This window comes from Trachurus trachurus, assembly GCF_905171665.1.
Source record: "Trachurus trachurus genome assembly, chromosome: 8".
In the NCBI taxonomy this organism is placed as follows: domain Eukaryota; kingdom Metazoa; phylum Chordata; class Actinopteri; order Carangiformes; family Carangidae; genus Trachurus; species Trachurus trachurus.
This window is the reverse complement of record NC_139905.1, coordinates 13,526,605-13,548,084: the sequence shown is the minus strand read 5'-3', so window position 1 is coordinate 13,548,084 and position 21,480 is coordinate 13,526,605. Positions and strand designations below refer to the sequence as shown.

Sequence of the window (21,480 nt, the reverse complement as noted above, 5' to 3'; positions counted from 1 at the left end):
GAGGAGACCTCTGGGCAGACCCAGAGCTCGCTGGAGGGATTATATATCCCTCCTCATCTGGGAACGCCTCGGGATCCCCCAGGAGGAGCTGGAAAGCGTTGCCAAGGAGAGGGACGTCTGGAAACCCTGTTTAACCTGCTGTCACTATGAACCAAGCTCAGATGGAAGGGGTTGTCTGGGCATTTTAGTGGTAATATTCAAAATGTGTTACCTGTCCCCTCAGCTTCACTGTCTGAACTGGAGCCACTGCTCTCTGAGGAGGATCCAGCCTTTTTGGAGGTAGCCAAGGACTCCACAGTCTTCTCCACTGCAAAAGAGCAACGATGCGTTCATGCTTATCCAAGATAAACCATCAAATGGGAAATAAACCGACCAAAGTAATTTCATATTTCTAGGTAAACAACATTTCAGATTCAGATTTTAGATTTTCCTGAAAGGGGCTCACCTGGAACCTTTTTCTTCTTGCGGAGGCAGGAAGACACGTATCTTTCCAGCTCGCGTAGAGTGGAGGGCTTAAGCGTCTCAAAGTCAATCTCAATTTCATCAGGGTTTGAGTTTTTCAGTGAAGGCTCCCTGGACTGGATAATATGCACTACACGGCCAAGTTTGTCACCAGGGAGTTTGTTAATGTCTAAGCTTAACTGCCTCTTCTCCTCGTATGTCATAGGCTTGCACTTCTCCCCAGTGGCCGATGACCCAGCTGCCCCCAGGTCGTCTTCCAGGCTGGGGACTGGCTGCAGGTTGGAGGGATGGTTGTTTTTCATGCTCTCCTTTTTACTGCAGAGGAAAAACACATGTATAATTTACAAACACTGACAAGCATTTCTACAAAAACACCTAAAAAAAAAGAACAAACAATTACAAATGAAGAAGATTAAGATGAGATAAAGATGACCTAAAGATACCAGTCAGCATCCTAGAATTATAATGATTAATGGTCTTAAGGTCATACCTATTTGCAAGATGACCGATGCTCCTGAATTCACTATATATATTATGACCAAGAGGAGCAAAACAAGATCAAAGAAATGACCAAGTGTGATACCTCATTGTACAGTGCGACCAAAAAAAGAAACATCTAACATCAAGGAGCTGCTCTCACCAACAGCCTGACATGGACAAAGTTAAATACCCACCTGGATTTCTTCTTGGGAGCAAGCTCTTTGTTACTATTGTTACTGCTCTTGTTCTTCTTAGAGATCTGGGGAACAGGTGTAGCATCCTGGATTTCATCTACTAGGCTTGGCATGCTTCCTTTCTTCTTATGTTTATGGTCTTTTTTCTTCTCTTTCTTTTCCTTCTCTTTTCTCTTTGGTTTGCTGGCTTGTGGTTGAGACAAGGCAGCCAGCTGCTCGTGGACAGCCTTCAACTGTATCAAGAGAAGAGACCAGAACTCAACAAAGGGTAACAAGCGCTGGACTACTAATTTACTCCCACTGTGAAACTTCTCTGATCACTGACCTGTTCCTGGAGCTCAGCCAACCTCTGGGCTCTCTCCTCTTCGGAGTCATCTGTGGAAGACTCAGACTCAGAGGATGAGTCACTGGAACTGTCTGAAGACGACGCGACGTGGGCCAAAGGAGGCTGGGGCTTAACAGGAGCAGGATGGTGAAGTGTAGGAGGTGGGGCAGAAATCAGAGGCTTGCTCTCAAGTTCATCAGGCATCTTGGCAAACCGCATCTCAAAGACGTCCTACAGAATGAAAAGACAAACAAATGAAATGAGGCAAAAACATTTTGTATGTTTGGAGGAAGAAACTCAAATCACTTGAGCTTCTTTTTACTTCTCCTTTAAAAAAAAAAAAAAACGTATGTAAATTGGACTTTCCATTGACATCTTTGGACTGACCACCATTACAGATCATTGTGTATTAAATGTCTTTTCAATGTTTGCTTTTCTGAATTGTTTTGTTTGTTGGCGAGTTGCCTATTTGTGGTTTGTTTCCTGACACACTGCACTGACAGAATTTTAAAGGATAAATGGAACAAAGTAATGTTCAGTAAAAACACACACACACACACAAAAACAAATACATGTTGTAGTTCAGGGTCTGAATCAGGTCAGCTAGATAATTAAAGCCCTCTGGCTCAGGGCGTATTTGTGTTGTACTGTGAATAATCTGGGGAAAATACTTTTCATTTTCACAACAAATGGTGCACATGATTAATCTCAAACAGTTTTCTCTTTCAGATGCAAATCAAAACATCACTGGCAAATGGCTAACCTCTTGAAGCAGAAATCAGCTTGAAGTATTAAGATTAACAAAACTCAAAACAGATGAACTGCCTGCTTGTTTTCTTTTTATTATACCACGGTGACATTGTGTGCATGTGAGACTATATTTACCTGTAATTTGCGTGCCATCCCTACCACCTCGTGGTCTGGTGGGTTATATTTGTAGCAGTTGGAAAACATTAATCGTACATCAGCAGCAAACTCCTGGGGTTCACGGTATTGCCTGTTCTCCAGCTTGGCCTATTGAACACATCAAGGATATTAATTACTTGCCATGCCACAAGTCCACTCTGTTAAAAAAAAAACTGATTGTGCCTTTGATCTTCAACGCACCTTGACAGTGCTGAGGTCCATGGGATGTTTGATGATATCATGATAATCGTGTAGTCCCAGCATATCCACGTCAACAGGTTTGTGGAATGGCCAGGCGTAAGCAGCGTGCTTCTTCGACAGCATCTCCCTAACCAGACTAGCACAGTATCCCAGCTGATCTTGTGGCTTGGGGCTATGACCTCCACTTGGTCCACCCAGTCCAATCCCCATGCCTATGTGATGCTGAGAGTCTGGGGCTTCCTTCTTCAATAGTTTCGTAGGTCTTGTACTCTCTCGCCTGGGTAGTGTCTTCCCAGATTTGGACTCTGCTGGCGAAGATTCACTGAGTTGGTCATTTGCTGTGGGCGTTGTAGTGTCTGCTTTCCTTTTCTGGCTCTTTCTTTGCTAGATAGCAGTGAACACAAAGAGAGCACAGACGTGGGACAAAAGGACAAGGAAATAAATTATTAGTGATGCCGTAATCTGAAGCTCTAATGCAAAAAAGAGACGATTGGTATATTTCTGTCAGCCACACTCACTTTGGTCATGGTTATAGAATTCTGCAGCATGGGGGCCGTGCTCTGGATGGATGCTGGGGGAAGGGAGGTCTGAGCAGGAGGAGGCACAGAAGTCATGATGGGAACTTGAGGAGCGCAGTCTAACTGGGCCAGGGAGTAGGGATCTCCAAGCTCTGGCGCATGGCTAGGTAACGTCGGGGGCACGTGGACCTGCATCAAAGGCTGGGGAGGTAGTGAAGGCGGGCCCTGCACTGGTCCTCTGGTCTGCGGCGGTGTTGGGAGGTTTGACAGACCACGGGTTTGAGGAGTCGTGGACGAAGGATCAATGATGGCCCCCGGTTTCAAGTTTAGACCTTGACGAGAGAACATAAATGATTATCCTATCTCAACGAAAGTACAGCTCCAAGAAAGTATATTGACAAAATATGAGGAGGAAATCCCTTACCTCCCTCTCTCTTGCCCCGTCCACGTCCTTTCCCTGTCATGACAACAATCTCGATTTCATCCTGAGGCATTTCTGTGACCTTTTGGAGGAAAACCTTCTCTAGAGCCTCAGCCATTAAGACTATGTCGTCTCCAGGCTGCAGGGGGAGACAAACACTCTTAGCAAAAGTACAAGGCACATCAAAACATGGGACACTTGGTGGTAGTTAGGATTATGTTACCTTGTTGTATATGTAGCAGTTGGTAAACATTGTGTTGAAGTCTTGGATACATTCTTGGGCATTCCAGTAGTAACTGTTCTCAAGCCTTTTCTTGATTGATCCCATGTCCATAGGAGTTTTGATTATTGAGTAGTAGTCCTGAAAAGATTACATAAGAGTACATCATTGCAGGAAAGAAACTTAAGTGTTTTTGTGCCATGCATTATTGGCATATTTAAACTTCTATAATTTACATTATCGCTTATTGCTTCTGTTTCACAAATTTAGCAACAAATGTTTTAACATCAACTTAATAATTAACCAAAGTGACTTATGTTCGAACTAAGTTTCTTCTGTAATTCATGCTGTCAATACATTGTTTAAAAAAAACTCTTGATCATCTTTGTGATTGAAAATACATTTGTGTTCTTGCAGACAAAGACTCACAAATTAAATCATTGTGTTTACAACACTTTAAGGGATTATTCTTTTCCACCAACAGAAAGTTGTGTCTGATTTGTGATAATAGGTTATGTAATTGCAAAAAGCGGTAAATGTAAAATCATAAGAGCTGAATGGGTTCATGCAGAGAACCTGGTGGAAGTTTGTATGTGATGTTCACCATGTTTTGAGGTGTGAGGCTTACAATACACACAAGGACAAAGCTAGTACTCACAGGCAGGTTAAGTTTGACTGCATCAACCGGTGCATGAAAGGGCCAGGCAAACTGGTGTTTCCACAGGGCCTTCACCACCACCTTGAGGAGAAACTGCAGCTGATTGGTCTGGCGCTTCGGCCTGTCGAGATTGATGTACTCTGGGAATATGGGGTTTCCTGAAGATTGGGCCTGCCCCTGGCTGCTGCTGCTGCTGCCCGACATCTGCGCTGCATCCAGGCCGTCCCCCATTCTTACAGGGTTGGGCATGGGCTCGGGCCCCGGAGCGGGAGCTGGAGCTGGAGCAGGGGCAGGGGTAGTGGTGTTGGCAGGACACCAGTTCAGTCTTGGCCCCGGCACAGACTCCACTGACAGAGCACCGCTGATCCCATTGCACTCGTCGCTGGACTCTCTGGAGAGAGAAAAAGAGCAGATTGTCATTAGGGGGTCTCTGAGCAGTCATCAATACGATTTCACTTTATTTTGTCTGTAACAAAATAATTAACATTTTATGGAATCATTAAGTATTGCATAGTTTAATAGACCTCTGATACCAAGCTTTTTATGCACAGCAAGAAGTAAAAGCATGATCAGTCATTAACCACTGTTTCACTGCAGGATGTAGTGCTCTTCTCTTTCAGTTGAGGATCCAGGGTGCAAAACATTACAAATGTACAAAAGTAAAGTTTTGATCAATTTACCACTAGTGAAAACCAGCAAATATAAGGTGTATTAACTAAAAGTATAGTTAACCAGAGTGAAAGTACATCATTCTACATTACTAACAAACACATTTAATCCAGTTTCTCGTTTTGATTTTGCACCGTGGCCATAGAAATAGCGCTTTGTGCCTTAAAAAACCAAAAACACCAACTTCATACAGCAAATGGTCAGGTGAGAACAGGTGAGAAAACGCACAAGGTTTGAACCTCACTATCAAGGTTTCTTCATTCTTTCACACAACTACTAATGGTTTGTTTTGTAGACAAGTGCAACACAGTGAATGTCTTCCAGACTAGACCGTCTAAAACAGTGCACCGATATTAAATGATTCATTGCGTCTCATCCTTTTCTATCTTCATGGTCAGTTTTTTACCCTGCTTTTTAGTGCGTCTCCTAAAAATGACTTTTGCTTTCTGACATCACTCAGACTGATGGTACATCACATGAACAAGGTCTTTTAAAACATCCCCTTTTCCATTAGTGTAATGACAGAGGAAACCGAGGTGTCTTGATAAAGAAAATTGTGAATGGCTAGTTGTCATGGCTCCACTGTCTGTCTCTTGTCCAGGAACAGCAGTCAATCAAGCAATAGCATGAAAGCCTACTACAACTATCACTGAAAAAGACCGTATTCGTTAATTTACTGTTTATTTGAGTGACTGACTGGTCAAAATGTTGAGCACAATTGTCTAAAACTGAGTCAAGGTGATATTAACTATCTTGTATTGTCCAAGCGCTCCCTGACCCTGAAAATGAAGACCAAATATCCTGTTTAACAGTGCGAGAGATACAAGATTTCTTTCACTATCACTGTACAGCTACACTTAAAGGTTTAAAGTACAGTCTTAGATTATGTTATACCCCACAACTTCCTCTTAACTTGATATGCATTTTAATTACAAGAAAACAATGAGCTGGCAGTAGGGGAAACTGCGTGCTACTAGGTGCTAGAGTATTAGACAATAGATTTAAAAAAGTACAAAGGGGGGAGCGTCAAAACGAAACCATAAAATGTTTAGTCTTCTATTTGACATACAAAGCATCTTGAACTTTTTTTTAAGAACTCATATAGGCCTAGTTATTTAGGACTTCAGATCCTCAGAGATCTATTCTGCACTGTTCTCAGAGGAGCTCAATAGTTGTTTAGGTTTAGGTTTGGCTCTATAATGTGTGCTTTTCCTGGATCTTTGTCCTCCCACTCCTCTCCCTGTCTCAGGACCTGGGAGTGTTTAGAGATGTGGGCGGACAAGGGTGGAGGGGTAGGGGGGTTAGCGTCATCTGGCAGCTGAGAGACTGTGTGTTCCACTACGCAGTGCTCATTTCTACATCATGTCCTCTCCCAGGCAGTCAGGGACATCATATTCAAGATACACACAGAGGCTGGAGAGACGACAACAAGGCCAAATAATAATCGAAGAGAGAAAAAAAGGCTAAAAATAGTCCGAGAAACAATAATGTTGTGAGAGAAAGAGCTCATCAGAAGGTTGTGTATTCATCAAGTCTCTATTAGAAACAAGTTTGTCTTCCAGTCTCACACACTGAAATCCACCCCCACAGAACGACCTTAAAGATAAACACACTCCACTGTATAGATCTGTGACTAATCACATTCCTGTTGTTGAGTCACTTTCTGAGAAGAGGGAAGCAGTTTGTTCACCACATGATTGCTGTCTTAACCTGCCTGAGGCACTCAGCAGCAGAGAATCTGACTAGATGACCAATATGTTAAATGGCAACACATGAGGAAAAACAGCACCGGTGTAACACAGATGGCACTGGAAGTGTGGCTCGAGGCAAGAAGATTCGACAATAAGACCAAAATAAACAAGTACAAACTGTGTCCGGTCCCAAGACATGAACGTGCACATGGCTAATTTTGCTCAATATGGCAAAACTTCAAAGCTGGGAAATAAATGCTGAAAGAAATACTTTCATACTTCAAAGCTGTGCGGAGTTGGCTTCACAAAAACAGACTAAACAAAACAAATGTAGGGCTGCAAGTTGCAACTACTGATTATTTTCAAGATGCAGCAGTTCAGTTCAGAAGGAAAAACTCATCACAGTAGATTCACATCCTACAAATGATCTGGATCTGACCTGAAATTGAATGGGTTCTCATCTCCCCTGACCCCTGTCTCATCCCTCCATCAAGTTCTGTGAAAATCTGGTCAGTATTTTTTTTTAATCCTGCTGACCCTCACAAACAAACAGATGGACATACAAACACCAGTGAAAACAAGTCCCTTGGCAGAGGTAATTCATGTGACAGCTGTCTTAGGAAGGTATTCATTTTGCTTGTCTTGTCTGACAAATGACAAACAAAAAAAGACATCAAATTATTGCTCTGGAAAGATTAGGACAACACGATCACTGAAACAAATGATCAATTGTCAAAGTAGTTTATTTATTTACTGTCAATAGACTTCAATTCGTTAACTAATCACTGCACTATAAACAACTGACAACAAGTTAAACTACCTGGCCATAGTCTAGTGACTGGTGTTAGAAGTCATTAGACAAGTTTGAGTCTACCACCTTCCAGCCAAACTGGCCGTTCCTGTCATATGGCGAACCACTCACGCAGTGACCACATGGCTCTGTCAGCTACGAGACAGGTATTCCAACAACATGTGGCATGTGACAGGTGGACTAAACATGCGTATTATTTTAAACCTAAAGAAAGCAAAGATTCTTAAATCAGCTGTCAACTGAATCAACCGATGCCACATGAGCACTGTCACCGTTAAGGAAAAAATAAATAAATGAATACTTGACAGGCGTTGACAGAAGTGCTTTCAATTAGCCGTCAAAGGATCAAACCCTGTGTCATCTCAAGTTTGGAATGTGACTGTTTGTACAACAGGTATAAGAGCTGTGCAAACTTCAACTGTGCTTTACCTCTGTCCACTGAAGTGTGCCACTGTGGTTGATTTTTGCAAATCCTGTATTCAATAAACTATGAATTAATTAGTCCTGATAAGTGCCACAGAAATCACATAAAAGGTTCTCAATCTCAAATGTTGCAGACGACTCCTCATTTTCCCACTCTCTGTTTAGGAATTTAAGAAGTGTATCAACACAAGCTGTTGAGTTACCAGCGCTGAATCAATACCTCTGACAGTCTGAACAACTGCTGTTGCACTGGATTGCACTGTACTGTGCAGGTGTGTATAAGAGATTGCTATAGACAGCTTCAGCAGCTGGTGTTACCACCAGTCTCAGTTGTCAGATTTATGACAACTGATGAGTGGCTGTCAAAGTTATGAAAACACAGAAGTTCTCCCCAACTCGCCACAATTTACTTTCAGGAACATTTGGCAGCTCATAACAACGCTAAGTAAAGAGGGGTTTAATGTAGTAGTAGCACCTAGCAAGAGTTGGAATCCTCTTGAGTTATTTAAAGTCTTTCATACTTCCTAAATTGATTTATTATTTTTGTTAAATTATGTTATTATTATTTTTCTACACTGCTCACTGTACCATGAATTGCCCCCTCGGGGATAATGAAGTTACCTACCTAAATAGGAGTTTGTAGACTTTTTTCTGGTAGCTATTTTTATCTATTTTTTAAATAGTAACGGGACATAAAGAACAATGTATTGCAAACACACTGTCCATGACCAACATCACAGGGAGAGAGATGTTTTGTTTAGTCTAGGCCAAACAAAAAGAGTTGACCTAGTAAAACAAGTATAACAACATCTGGGAAAGTCACCAGGAAGTCTGACAAAGAATGACCCATGCATATTGGCAGCAAATATGATTGGATTCCTGTAACAGGGAGTGATGTTTATTAGTCAATCAATATGGTTTATCAATTCTAACTTTTGCTGAGCACAAACAAATTCGATACAAAATACTCCAATATCTTCAAATTGTTATAGGAAGATTATTTGTTGACAACTTAAAATTCCCTCAGCAAAGCTTGAAGTCTGACAGACATTTTTCCTGAGGCCCTCTCTGACCATTTAAGATGGCACCCACAGATAACACCAAGGTATTGTCCCAGGCTAATACGAGAAGGTTGTTTTTTGGGAAAACTACTCAGGATAAGGCTGGCTTTACATAATTTGATGACGATGCACATTTGCATGCTTTGACCACTGCTCTTCACATTGACAAACACTCATGATCATGAACAAAAATATTTCCTCATAACAACTGAGCCTCTCGTGGCCTGTGATAAAATGCATGACCAAGAAGTGAACAGCTGGTTTGTGTATTCAGTGCATTGGTTGCAGGAGATATAGTATATGATAGGTGTAAAGATCTGAAAGGCTTGGACAAGGGTCAAATCAATATGGACACAGGGCTGGGTTGGAGCATGTCCTAACCTAACGTATAGAGGGTGTTTCCAGTCAACAGTGGTGAACGTCTAGCTCTATGCAGTTGGCTCAGTTACATTCAAATACATTTTGTACAGTCTTCTTAATATTGGGTTCTCTGAGTGTCAGAGAAGACTACCATAGTACAAAGCCCTCTGTTGCATTTTTGTATGTCACCTATATAGAGCCTTTTGTTGATATTTAAATGTGAGAGGATATCGATGAGGGGGTCAAGATAACTATCATACAAAAAAGACCTCCGCATCCTATTTTCAGTAATACAACTGAGCCATCAGTGGGGAATCCTCTAGTAGCAATCCCTTCTCATTGTCAAGGCTGTGAACAAAGTCTTAATGGATGCTGACTTAATGACACAAGCCTAAGGAAAGATGACGTTGACTCAAAGCCTAGAGGTGACACAGAAGAACAAGCTGAACTCAGGTATGCCAGCTTTTTAAAGGGATAGTTCAACATTTTTGAAAATTGGCCCATCGCCATGATCCCCCTAGTAATAGCAGTAGGTTCGTTACCTTTAATTGTTGGTCCAAGCTGCTTTTAGATCGGGGGAGAAGAATACTGAGCGGCGCAGCTACACTACGGAGGCTAATGGAATTTCTTGGTTTTGCTCATCAAACTCAGCAAATACACAACCAAAAAACTCAAAAACGCTGTGGTGGACAAGTTGTGACCTGCACATTCACCACGCTATGAGATAATAGCGGAAAGTTGCGAGATGGAGTTGTTTTAGAGGCAAAGTCGGACTTTACACTCTAGACGGCTGCTCGGCGGAGTGATTTCAAAAGCGCCTGTTTACTGCAGATACGTCCGTATACTACGGCACTGGCTGAGGTGCGCACACTGTGTCCCTCCGACCAGTGGTTCACTGAAGAAAGTAGTTCCGAGTATTTGCTTCACTTCTCTTAACTTTCCGCTATTATCTCATAGCGTGGTAAATGTGCAGGTCACAACTTGTCCACCACAGCGTTTTTGAGTTTTTTGGTTGTGTATTTGCTGAGTTTGATGAGCAAAACCAAGAAATTCCATTAGCCTCCGTAGTGTAGCTGCGCCACTCGGTATTCTTCTCCCCCGATCTAAAAGCAGCTTGGACCAACAATTAAAGGTAACGAACCTACTGCTATTACTAGGGGGATCATGGCGATGGGCCAATTTTCAAAAATGTTGAACTATCCCTTTAACACTGTTGGGGGCAGGAGCAGTCCAGGTGACAGAGGACATGAAGCAGTAACATCTACAGCAGGAACAGCTCTGGAGCCAGCACTATAGGAAGTCTTCATGTCAAAAGAAGGGTAGGTACAGTATCAGCATCTCCCAGCTGGCTGCCAGTGTTTTGTTTTGTCTCATCTACACACAAATACTGCCAGACTGTATTCAACAGCTCATTAACATCAGTGACAAGCACACTCACATCATCAGTGACTGGCATATGAGTGTAAACAAACAACAGATGCAATGAATTAAGGATGATGAAAGACACCTCTTGAAGGATTCAGACTCTTGTAGTAAACATGCTGAGTATCTAAAACTTACTCAGACTTCCCAGCAGTCTAATGTGATGCTATTGCTAATTGTTTGCACTCTCAGTCAAATTGACTTCCCACTATCTCAGTGCTAAGTATTGTTACTGAAACACAATATCAGAAGAGTTACGGTAGTTGCAGTACACATAACGTCATTTAGGCCCTTACAAACGATCCTAGGAGGTAACAACCATCAACTTAAGAACACATTGAGAGAGACAGAGCTTGTTCAGTGCATTTTTGTTTGTATTTCCCTGGCATCTAAAAACAACTGGACAGGATTAAGGAGATTTTAGTCTGACTTATAATTGCAATGGAATGGTTTACTTTGTTATGTCTTGTTTTATACCCCCTTATTACAGAGACAAAGTAACAACAACAAATATTGTTAAATATAACCTGCTGAACCATTTTTTTGGTTACTTAAAGTCATAATGTTTATTATGAAAGTGAAGTTTCATTTTGATTCATCTCTTTCGTTTCTCTGAAGATGATAGTTGATTATGTAACTTATCAAACAATACAGGACATCAAACGATCCCTTGCCAAATTATTTATACACTAATGCAGATTTTTATTTTTTCCTTCTATTGATTCATAATTTACTAATGCCAGAGATGTTACTTGTTTCAACAAGAGATACACAGTGTAGATTAGGGATGTCACGATTACTTGTTTTCACAATTAATTGCGGTATTAAATTCCACAATCAATCGAAAACATTTCTCAATACTGTCGGAACCATATAGGCAGATCAGGTACGTAAGGATCAACCTAACATTGAATTGGTAGGTATTTAAAATGTTAGCGTGGATGTTAGCGTGGATGTTAGCGAGGATTTAATGACAATTTAAAAAAAGTTTAAAATAAACTTAAACATTCTGTATAGATCACCAATAATCACTGAAATAATTCAAACATTTCCCTTGGGGGATTAATAATTGGTCCTATATTAATAGATACTTGTGTATATGAAATGTAAATATTTTTTGACCATAATTTAATTTTACACCTTCATAGACGTGAAATTAATTAATGCATAATAATCGTGATAATTGTAATACCGTCATTATTTCTGACAATAATTTTACCAAGAAAATCTATAATCGTGAGTGACATCCCTAGTGTAGATACATTTAAGACAAGTCTAGCAGTGATGCCTTTTTTCGATAATTAACACTGAATCAATCTACATAACGCATATTGCCACAGTTGAGCTAAATAATCAGATCCCCGACTCTGATAATATTACTTTACAATTAAATAATATAGCATTGCTTTGTAAGCACTGTGACTATTCTTTTCATTTAGAGCGTGATCAAGCCTGGTTATTGACGTCAATTGTGACATCATATCCAACCAGTCTATGTGATGAATTGTTCCGAGCAACGTTGGCATGTGAGACTAATCAAGGCTGCAGAAGCCTCCACCAGAGGTCAATCAAGACATCCTGCATGTCCTACATCACTCTCAGATCTGGAATAACAGTTGACCCTTGACCTGGACATACATCACTGCAGACTGCTGAGGAATGTTTTCTAGGGAGGAAGCAGCTCTGGTTACTGGGGTGGGGGTTGCTCATCTCACACCAGGAAATTTGGTCTGGTGTGCAGCCTCACAGTGAACATCCTACATGGAAGAGGGACACATAATAGCAAGATGTCTGCGTCCCTCATGAAAGAAAACCATTAATCATTCATGTATGTTGGTGGAGTGAGGAGGGGTGGGGGGTGAGTTTCAGGCAAAGATATAGGCCTGCATATTCCACTTGAGGCCCTCACTAAGTGTTAGATTGATGGCCTGTTTTTGCCTGAAAGCAGAGAATTAAATAATTAATGGGACCACAGTGACGAGGCCAATAACACCACTCTGTGCCTTGTCGCCACCTATTTACTTTCATAAACCCACCTTCAACCCTACTCCAGTGAGCAGCTGCAGTCAAATGCTACCTATGGATACTCTACTATGTAGGGATGCCCCGATTTATCGGCTGCCAATCATTATCAGCTAATTTACATTAAAACCTCATGATCAATAGATTGAAATTACTGCTTTTATCACCTGTGGCAAATACACTGTGTGTGTAGTCACAGGTTGGTTAGTTGATAAGGAATGTGTAAGTGGCTGATTTAACTCAACTAGGATTTGGGCTCCATCAGTGAGATTTGGTTTGACTGTGACAACCATAACAGAGAAGTAAAAAATTAAGATAAACACTCAGATATTGATGAAGATGACTGATTCATCACCATTAGGAACTTGAGCAATCATGGAAACATTAATTTTCATTGTACAACTTGATGCAACTTGATGTGCATCCCAGGAAAATCAATTACATAGTTGCACTAGGGAATACATTGCACTCTGGTTTTTTAAGCCCCTTAAATTGCTGGGGTTGCATTTTAGTCTGCATTGGCAGAAATGCAGACTTCCGCAAACAATTCTGTTAGAACCACTTTATACCAAGAAACAGTTGACCCTTGTCATTGGTCCAAGTCTGACTTTTCATCACTGCTGTTTGTCATTTGTAGTATTTACTGTAACTAAGTTGCCAGTTGTGAAAACCAAATCTTCTTGTTTGTACCTGGATGCCCAGTGTGCATTAATGACTGAGGCTTTGGTATGGATGTAGTATAAACTGACAACCTCATCTGGATGAGGATTTTTCCATTTTAAAACATTTATAACTATAAAGGATTCTTAAAAGGAGCGGGGATAAGTTGTTGCACACAACTTGTCTTTTTCCTTGCACCAGTGATTGACATATTGGGGTGATGTCGTCTTATAGCATTAACATGTTTGATGCGTTTCTAGCGACGCACGGTACATCCGTGAAACATCGCCGATGGTCCGGTCGACCACTTGTGTGCCGTCGCCGTTGTGTTTCACTGAGAAGCCAAAGTCTTCCGACATGGGTGATATAAATGAGGCGGGCGGCTCCTTATACAGTCTTTGCTATAACTCCACACTAGAGAGTACTTTGCTCTCGTCACTTCTCTTCTTCATCTGTTATGACAGTTGCAGGCAGCTTTTCGGCTCATTCCCACCACCTGGATTGGAGTGAGGACTCAACTTTTTTTTTAATACTCACTCAGACGTATTCGTCCGTGTGACTGTGTGCACCGAACTGTGACCCCCGTACCGTTACGGCACGGGACGAATACAAAAACCATTACAATCTGGAGTCATGTAAACATGACTTACCACGCGTCTTTTTCTGGTCAGTCGTCATGAAAACATGATGCTCTGCCAGTGGCGTGGTGTGTGGACCAGAGTGAAAACAAACGTGTAGCCTTCTAGCTGAAAAATGAAACAATATATAATTTCTCCATCTGGTGTGCACCAGTATGTGTGAAAACACCTGCCAGCAAACATGTATTTTTTCAGTTATGACTGTCAAACTAGACAATAAAAGAAAATTAAATGGCTTCCATTTGCTGTATTCATTCATGTTTTACAAAAGGTTTAACCTGAACCAGGCCATACAACAATGATAATCATATCAAAGCCATGCAGGCATACAGACAGACATAGGCTAGTAGTATATACTAACTATATAGAGTTTTTCTTAAATAACACGCTCAGTATCAACCGATACCCGCAGCACTAGTATCGAAATAGGGGTCGGGAGGGAAAAAAATGGTATTGTAACATCTCTACGTTGATGTAGCATTGACAGCCTATGGCCAAATAACTTATAAGGAAAAAAGAAATGGCAAAGGTGAAAAAGTTACTGCAACTAATTAATCAAATAATTTACTTGTTGCTAGGCTAAACAATTACTGAGAGAGAGAGACATCTTTTTCCAAGTACCTCCACTGCTGATTCAAGATGCTGAATGACAATAATGGTCAACTAGTGCAAAAGATGCCAGCTCCAAAAATTATGGACCATGGTCAGAGACAGACTATGAGCCAGTGGTGTGTGACGACCATCTGTTTGTGTGTTAAAGCCCTTTGTCAACGCTCAATAATGCTGCTAAACTACTCAGAATCATATTTTATCATATGACATCATAATACTAAACTAATACAGCAAGATCAGGACTTTTGTAGGATATTCAATTATTCTGATCACCAAAACAATGGCATTAATTATATGTAGATTCAAATACCCAATGTGCTTAAGTAGCTGAGAGTGACAATGAGGATTTAATGACAATATATGTTAAGTATTTTATTAGCTTTCCATGATTTATTATTCATTGCTAATGTGTCTAATAATCTGTTAAGGTCAAGCTTGGAATTAGCATTTCTTCTACTTAAGTGTCTGCTGACATTAAGTCCCTTGAAAATCAATTATGTGTCTGCTGACACCTCGTCCCAATCTTCTAATAGTATAACCTTTAACAATGAGCGAGTCACTAATTTTTATCAGTGTGATATTTCCAAAGTGATGAATAGTCACCGTTGTACACTGTAGGACTGACTGAGTAATGCCAAATGGAAATTTTTACCACAAAGTGTGTGGTAGAGTTATCTATTCCAACTTTGTCTACCTTGTCTCATGGTGATTGATCAGTTGCTACCTTATTCAACTACCTCTGAAATCTGGCTTCGAGAAAAAATAAATGTTGCCATGGTATTTCTATGGTAACACTCCAACAGTTCTTGGCCAGCGCACTGTATTTTGTTTTTCTCGATGGTTCCAAATCCTAGTTTTGGATGCTTACCACGCATGACCTTCGCTGTAAGTACAACTAGGGTCTTTGTTTTCTTCTGGGGGTTTTTAAACCAGAAATGATGAATCTCACAGGATCCATTATTTACAATATCAAATGGCAAGGTAACAAACTTAAAGAAGTTTCCCTAATGTTGACCACACGCACTTACTGTATGAGTCAGTGCATGAGCACACAAACTGACTCGAAGCATGAGTCAGGCACATTATAACAGGAAAAGACACGAATCGTGCCAGTTCTTTCAGGTTAAACTCCCAGCTGGCTAGGATGAGGAAGCCAAACCCTACCAGGAATCAGGAGACATTTCTACTACTGCCACAAACACAACCCCCTTCTTCCTCTCCGGTCCCCCTTCCCCCACACCCCCTCTCTCACCAGGAGGTAGGTTCATGGCTTCTGGCTAAAATCTGGATAACAATACTATTCTCAACTCAACACAGAACATATACTTCTAAAGTGAAAAACTCTGCTGGGCCATGTAAAACTAGGGATACTGCTTACCACATGATAGTCGTAAGAACTACTCCAGGCTGTCTTTAATTTAGGCTTCTCCTCAGCCTTTCAACCATGTATTTTGACTGATAATATTTTGTATACATATGGTAGATACTTCATAGGAGAGTCTACTTCACCAGATAACATTACCTTTTAACAGAGACTGAATGTGCAATTTTTTCCAGAAGGGCATCCAGTTTTTGAAAATCCAGCAAATCGTTTGACTTGGCGTGCATCTTGTAATCCATTTATGAACTCCACTAAACAGAAACAGAAACCAAAAAACAAAAATGGCTCAAAAGAATTACACAGAAGTTTGTTTTTCCTTTTCTCTCGTCCAAAACACACGAGAGATTTATTCTTCAGGCTCCAGTATGTGTGCTAAAATCCCACAGAACACGGTGAGTAATCCTTAGAGTAGTCCAAGCGGCATTTTAGGGTGGCTGTTCCAGGAAAAAGGCCCCAGCTTGGAAAGAGTGGGACCAGGCGGGGAGAGGAGGCTGTGGAAGCCTACAGCCAGCAGGCTGTGTTAGCTGTGTGAACCGGTCCTCTCTCTACCCCATCCCCCTCTCAGCAGTACAACGGCCCAGTTGCCACAGGCTCTTCGCTCCATTGTGTGTCCTCTCCAGGGCCTCCCAACTTAAATGGACATAAGCGGGAAGCAAGCGGTGAACAAGCGGAGAGAGAGGAAGGTGAGAGAGGGGAGAACGCTCCGATAAGATCCACGGGAGCAGTTTATCCCTCTAGCTCGCTCTCTCACCCTCTCTCTAGCAGAGGCGGACCAGCATGCAGTTACTCAACAGTAAAAATGGCTCTGCTGCTTCCTCATTCAGCAGAGCCTCAGCCCACACACACCCCTCCCTCCCTCCTCTCTCCTACGAGCTTGCTTGTTCCACCCCTCCCCTCTTTCCCCATCAATAGCTTGAGGTCCTTGCTCGCTCTTCTCTCTCTCACTCTCCGACTCTCTGTTACACCTTTAACACCCCACCCCCTTCTTGTCTTTTCCTCCGTCCATTTCATCATGCCCCACCCCCACTCACCCTCTTCCCTTAAGAGTGATATTGTATATGCCTCCCCCACAAATTTAAGGCTCGTATATCTGCTTTCTACCATTACTCGTATAACATTAACGTCTCATATTGTGGCTGGACTGCTCCAATTGATTGAATGCTTTTTTTATTCTACAAATTATTGAACAAAAAACATCTGATAGATCTATAAAAAAACAGAAACACCAGCAGCTCTTACTCACATCAGAGAAATTAAAGTGATCAATAGGCTATATAATTAGAGAAGGCAAAAACTGGTCCAGTACTGTGATTAAACCAATTATCAATTCATTGTTTTTCTTAATAGTTCCAAAAACTCTTTCAACTCTGAAGCCCTTGCCAGGTAAAATAAAAGTATAAAAGTATGTGGGTTATATGCCCCATAAATAAATCAAACTAAACTATGAGACTCTGTAAAATACTCTAATAAGTGAACTGTGCTACCAACAACTTGCATTAAGCCGGGGACTACACACAGAGGAGCTCAATAATGCAGGTAACTAATCTGGATACAATGTAGGGTAGTGTCACGATGAACAGCCAGAAGCACAAATGAAAGCTGAAATGATCACAGAGAGTCTGACAGAAAGAGTGAGACCACCCACAATGCCGTCCCGTAGCAGAGCAGTCTCCAGTAATTATGCTCATGACAGTACAGTGACGGCACTGACAACAGGAAGCGCACAAAATCAGACCAACTGGATTCTTTCCAACATTCATCTGTCACGCACTGCCGGCAAATTTAATTTTGTGTCTGACAGTGGCCATATGTGTTTACTTCAGTCAGATCTTAATCAAGCGACATAACTGCCAGAATAATTCACCAATCTAAAAAGGAAGTCCTTAGTTGTACTGGTAAATATGGCACATGTCTGTACTATTATTCCTATTTAAAAAACAGGCAAAATTTATTTGAGAGATCTGTTATGTGATAATGCATGATGTGTCATCAGGGGAAATACACAAGTAAGCCAGAACTACAGATACAATCTCTGCCATACAGAGACTAGTCATGTGACAAGAAACTACATGTTGGTGAGTTGATATTACTGACAATTTATCACTGTATGTAACTCATTGAAGCATAAAATTTTGTGTTTGAGCCTCTTCCAGTCTATTAAACCAGTCATTGTATGTACTACCGGAGACAAGATGACCACTGACCTCTCACCTCTCAATCAATTTTAAATGTCACATGCAGGCAAGCAGGCACTCGCCAGCAGTTTCAAAATTAGTCAGGTGTCGAAACCCCAAGAGATCATGTATGTAAAGCAACATCATGTGCAAAGTACACTTGTCAGGTGACTGGTGAAACGCACAATGTCTGTATTCCCAAATGAAACAAACAGCAGCTACTCTGTGCTGCAGCCAGACAACGACGGTGTCCTAACAGACCCTCTTCCCAGTCCACGTGCCATATGCACCATTCCCAGAGACAATACAGCAGCTGCCAGAGTGACAAAGCTCCGACCTACAGCAATTCAGAGTTGGCCAAACCGATGGCCCTGTCACTAGAAGGGTGGGGGGAGACCGTATTCAGACACAGAGAAGGAGGGAGGGAGGGATGGTAGTGTGAGAGAGGGGGGGGGGGGGGGGGGGGGGGGGCTGGGGGTTGGGTCAGAGGACGAGGCAGCAGTGAGCACAGAGATGAGATGAGACGGCGAGAAAGTCTGAGGGCGCTTCCATTAATCATCACAGCATCGGTGCTGCCAGGATCTACAGGGACTTGAAGAAGAGAAAACAGGGAACAGGCAGTTTGCCAACTTGACATGTATCATGCACTTGTGTGCATTCATTTATGCACTGGGGAAAGAACTAGGGTAGTGAAAGAGCTCGTTAGTAGAAGTTATGACCTAGGCCTTTTTAGTTACGCAGACATTAACTGAATCTAAGAGAGAATTCACCTGTAGTTAGTTATTAAATCTTGCTTCTTACATTTTCTAACCTACAAATTAATATGCCACAATAATGATTGTTGAAGCGTTTCTCACATCTTTATGAGGACGCGAGAAGATATGTTGAGCCAGTTTTTACTGGGCTCTACTCATTTGGACTATGCATCTGAAAAGAAAAGTGAAAGAGACATAGATTTTCCAATCAGATAACTATGAAAGAAGTTTGTATTTTGGACAAGAGATTAAAGAAACAAAGCTTGACCCACACTAAGGACAAAAAGTCCAGATTTCCACTGTTTTTACTCTTTTATGTCCTCTAACTTTTGGAGGTGCAGTACCGTTTAAGATCACTAGAGATGCACCAATTGATCGGCAACTGATCACAATCGGCCGATAATGCCCCTATCGGTTTTGATCGGAGTTCTCAAAATAGATCGAAGCAGGCCGATCAGATACAGGGTTTCCGCTATATGTAATTGATTGTGGCGCACCGGCACGGCAAAATAAAAGCCACCACACCTTCAGAGTGATGATTTTTTTTCCACTACACAGTTACAACTCTACTCGACTCGGTTTAGGTGCTTTTCAGTCACAGCTGAGTTCTATTTCCTCCTCAGTAAAAACGAAAGTTATCAACCAGCGCATCCAGCGTTTACCATTAATAAACGACTCTGTGGCGGCCACGACTCTCTCTCTCTCGTCTCATAACTAGGATTTTTATAAAATCCCAGTTATGTTGTTTTTGTATTTTGTGTCACATTGTTTTGGTCAACCCATTGACAAGAAAATTTCAAAGGTTGCCGACCACTGATATAGAAGAATTTATGGATTTGAAGCTGTGATCGGTGATCGGCAATATCGGTATCGGCAGATACTGCTTTTGATGATCGGTGATCGGCCCATCTCTAAAGATCACTGGAGTTACCAGTGATCGAGTTCACAATCACAAGTGACTGTGGATCATATTTTAAAAGTACTTCTGGACTTTGTCCCTATATATTAAGTTTTAAACTTATTTTTTCTTTCACCAGACCTTCAATGAGTCAAACAAATATTTTAACTCAACACATAACTGATAACTCCAATCTACCCGACACCTTGTAATGTTTCCAGATTCCACTGAGATTTTCAAGGTTACGTGCTACTAGATCTGAGCAGCAAAAGGTAAGAAAACTGTCTAAAAACCTGAAACAAAATCCCATGCTTCAGATAGCTCTCATGGCAATTGTTCTATTAAATCATACTAATTACTGGTATGATTAAATCGGTCTGAATGTCTGGAATTTCCTGCAAGTCATCATAGTCTATTCAGCAGCTATAGTCAATCATTTTTAACACCGATACATCAAATAAGAAGGTGAAACTATGTGACACTTGTAGGGATGAACATTTAAAGTTATCACCCAAATCTATACAGCTCAACTCTTTCAAGCTTTATCATAATTTGCAACAAGTTAAAGCAGAAGTAAGTGATATATTTGTGTTAATATAAGTCTTAAATAGTTATATCTTCCGACAGCAATCACTTACATAGAGTGTTTGGACCGAAACACGGGTCTGTCAGTCACTCTGCTCTGCTCTGAGCCGAGGAGAAAACATTTATCGTATCCTACAGTTTTTATCCAATGAGGAGAGAGAACGGCATGCAGGGCTGTGTGTGCAGCCAAGGGACGCCGTGAATGTTCAAGGAAACTCGTATTTTTCCGACCGTGAAGTCGTACCAGTTCGATCTGGTATGAGTTCACCGGTTGGAAGTTACGAGTGGCCGTTATAGTGACTTTCACCGGTAAAACAGGTCGGAAAAACACGAGTGGGTTGCCTGGAACGCTACAAAGTCGTAAGTTGTGACTTGAAGCTGTAATTTACGATTTCAAAAGCCTGCCTGGAACGCAGCATTAGCGAAAACGACCGGACCACTTACTTCTGCTTTAAGTTCAATGTTCAGCTGTCCATCTCACAACATTGCTGCTTTAGTCACTCTAACTATTCTCAAAATATTGTTTACAGCCACAGCAGGCAGATGTTTTCGAAGAAAACCCTCTCAAAGCCCACTGTAAACAACCAGCTCTGCACTGAACTGCCGACAGCAAAGGCGACAAATATTTCCAGGACTTGGCAGACCAAAAACACAGCCAAAGGAGAGTGAATACTGGACCTACATTCACCAGCCATTCAGAAAATGACTTTTTGTGTTGCCCTTTCATCACTGGATGTGTACAGAGGGAACTTTTTGTTGAGTCCAATGTTATTTGCAGTCAATTAACTCCAATACAGAAGCGTTCACACAGGATATTTTTGTTTCTGGGCCTATCGCTTGAATGGGTTTGCTAGTTAATCAAATAAACCCTGAAAAATCCCTGCCTTGACTCTGTAACTTTAAGTACCTACAGAAACTACTCAGCATAATGAT

At 41.4% G+C, this 21,480-nt stretch overlaps 1 protein-coding gene across 3 annotated transcripts in view; it reads right to left on the bottom strand.

The window, feature by feature from the left end:
* The window catches only part of brd4 (bromodomain containing 4), a 32,980-nt gene that overhangs the window by 7,542 nt on the left and 3,958 nt on the right, over nt 1-21,480 (bottom strand). For 2 of the 3 annotated variants that reach the window (XM_083977475.1, XM_083977476.1), the window contains exons 1-11: nt 16,277-16,899; nt 4,386-4,776; nt 3,731-3,868; nt 3,511-3,646; nt 3,087-3,418; nt 2,569-2,952; nt 2,347-2,475; nt 1,462-1,692; nt 1,137-1,369; nt 446-777; nt 212-307 (exon numbers count right to left, since the gene is read on the bottom strand). In XM_083977475.1, the coding sequence (XP_083833601.1) occupies nt 212-307; nt 446-777; nt 1,137-1,369; nt 1,462-1,692; nt 2,347-2,475; nt 2,569-2,952; nt 3,087-3,418; nt 3,511-3,646; nt 3,731-3,868; nt 4,386-4,776; nt 16,277-16,374 (2,500 nt within the window). In that variant the 5' untranslated portion in view covers nt 16,375-16,899. Of the gene's footprint in view, nt 1-211; nt 308-445; nt 778-1,136; nt 1,370-1,461; nt 1,693-2,346; nt 2,476-2,568; nt 2,953-3,086; nt 3,419-3,510; nt 3,647-3,730; nt 3,869-4,385; nt 4,777-16,276; nt 16,900-21,480 lie in introns of those variants that run through there. The other variant, XM_083977477.1, reaches the window with a different exon arrangement.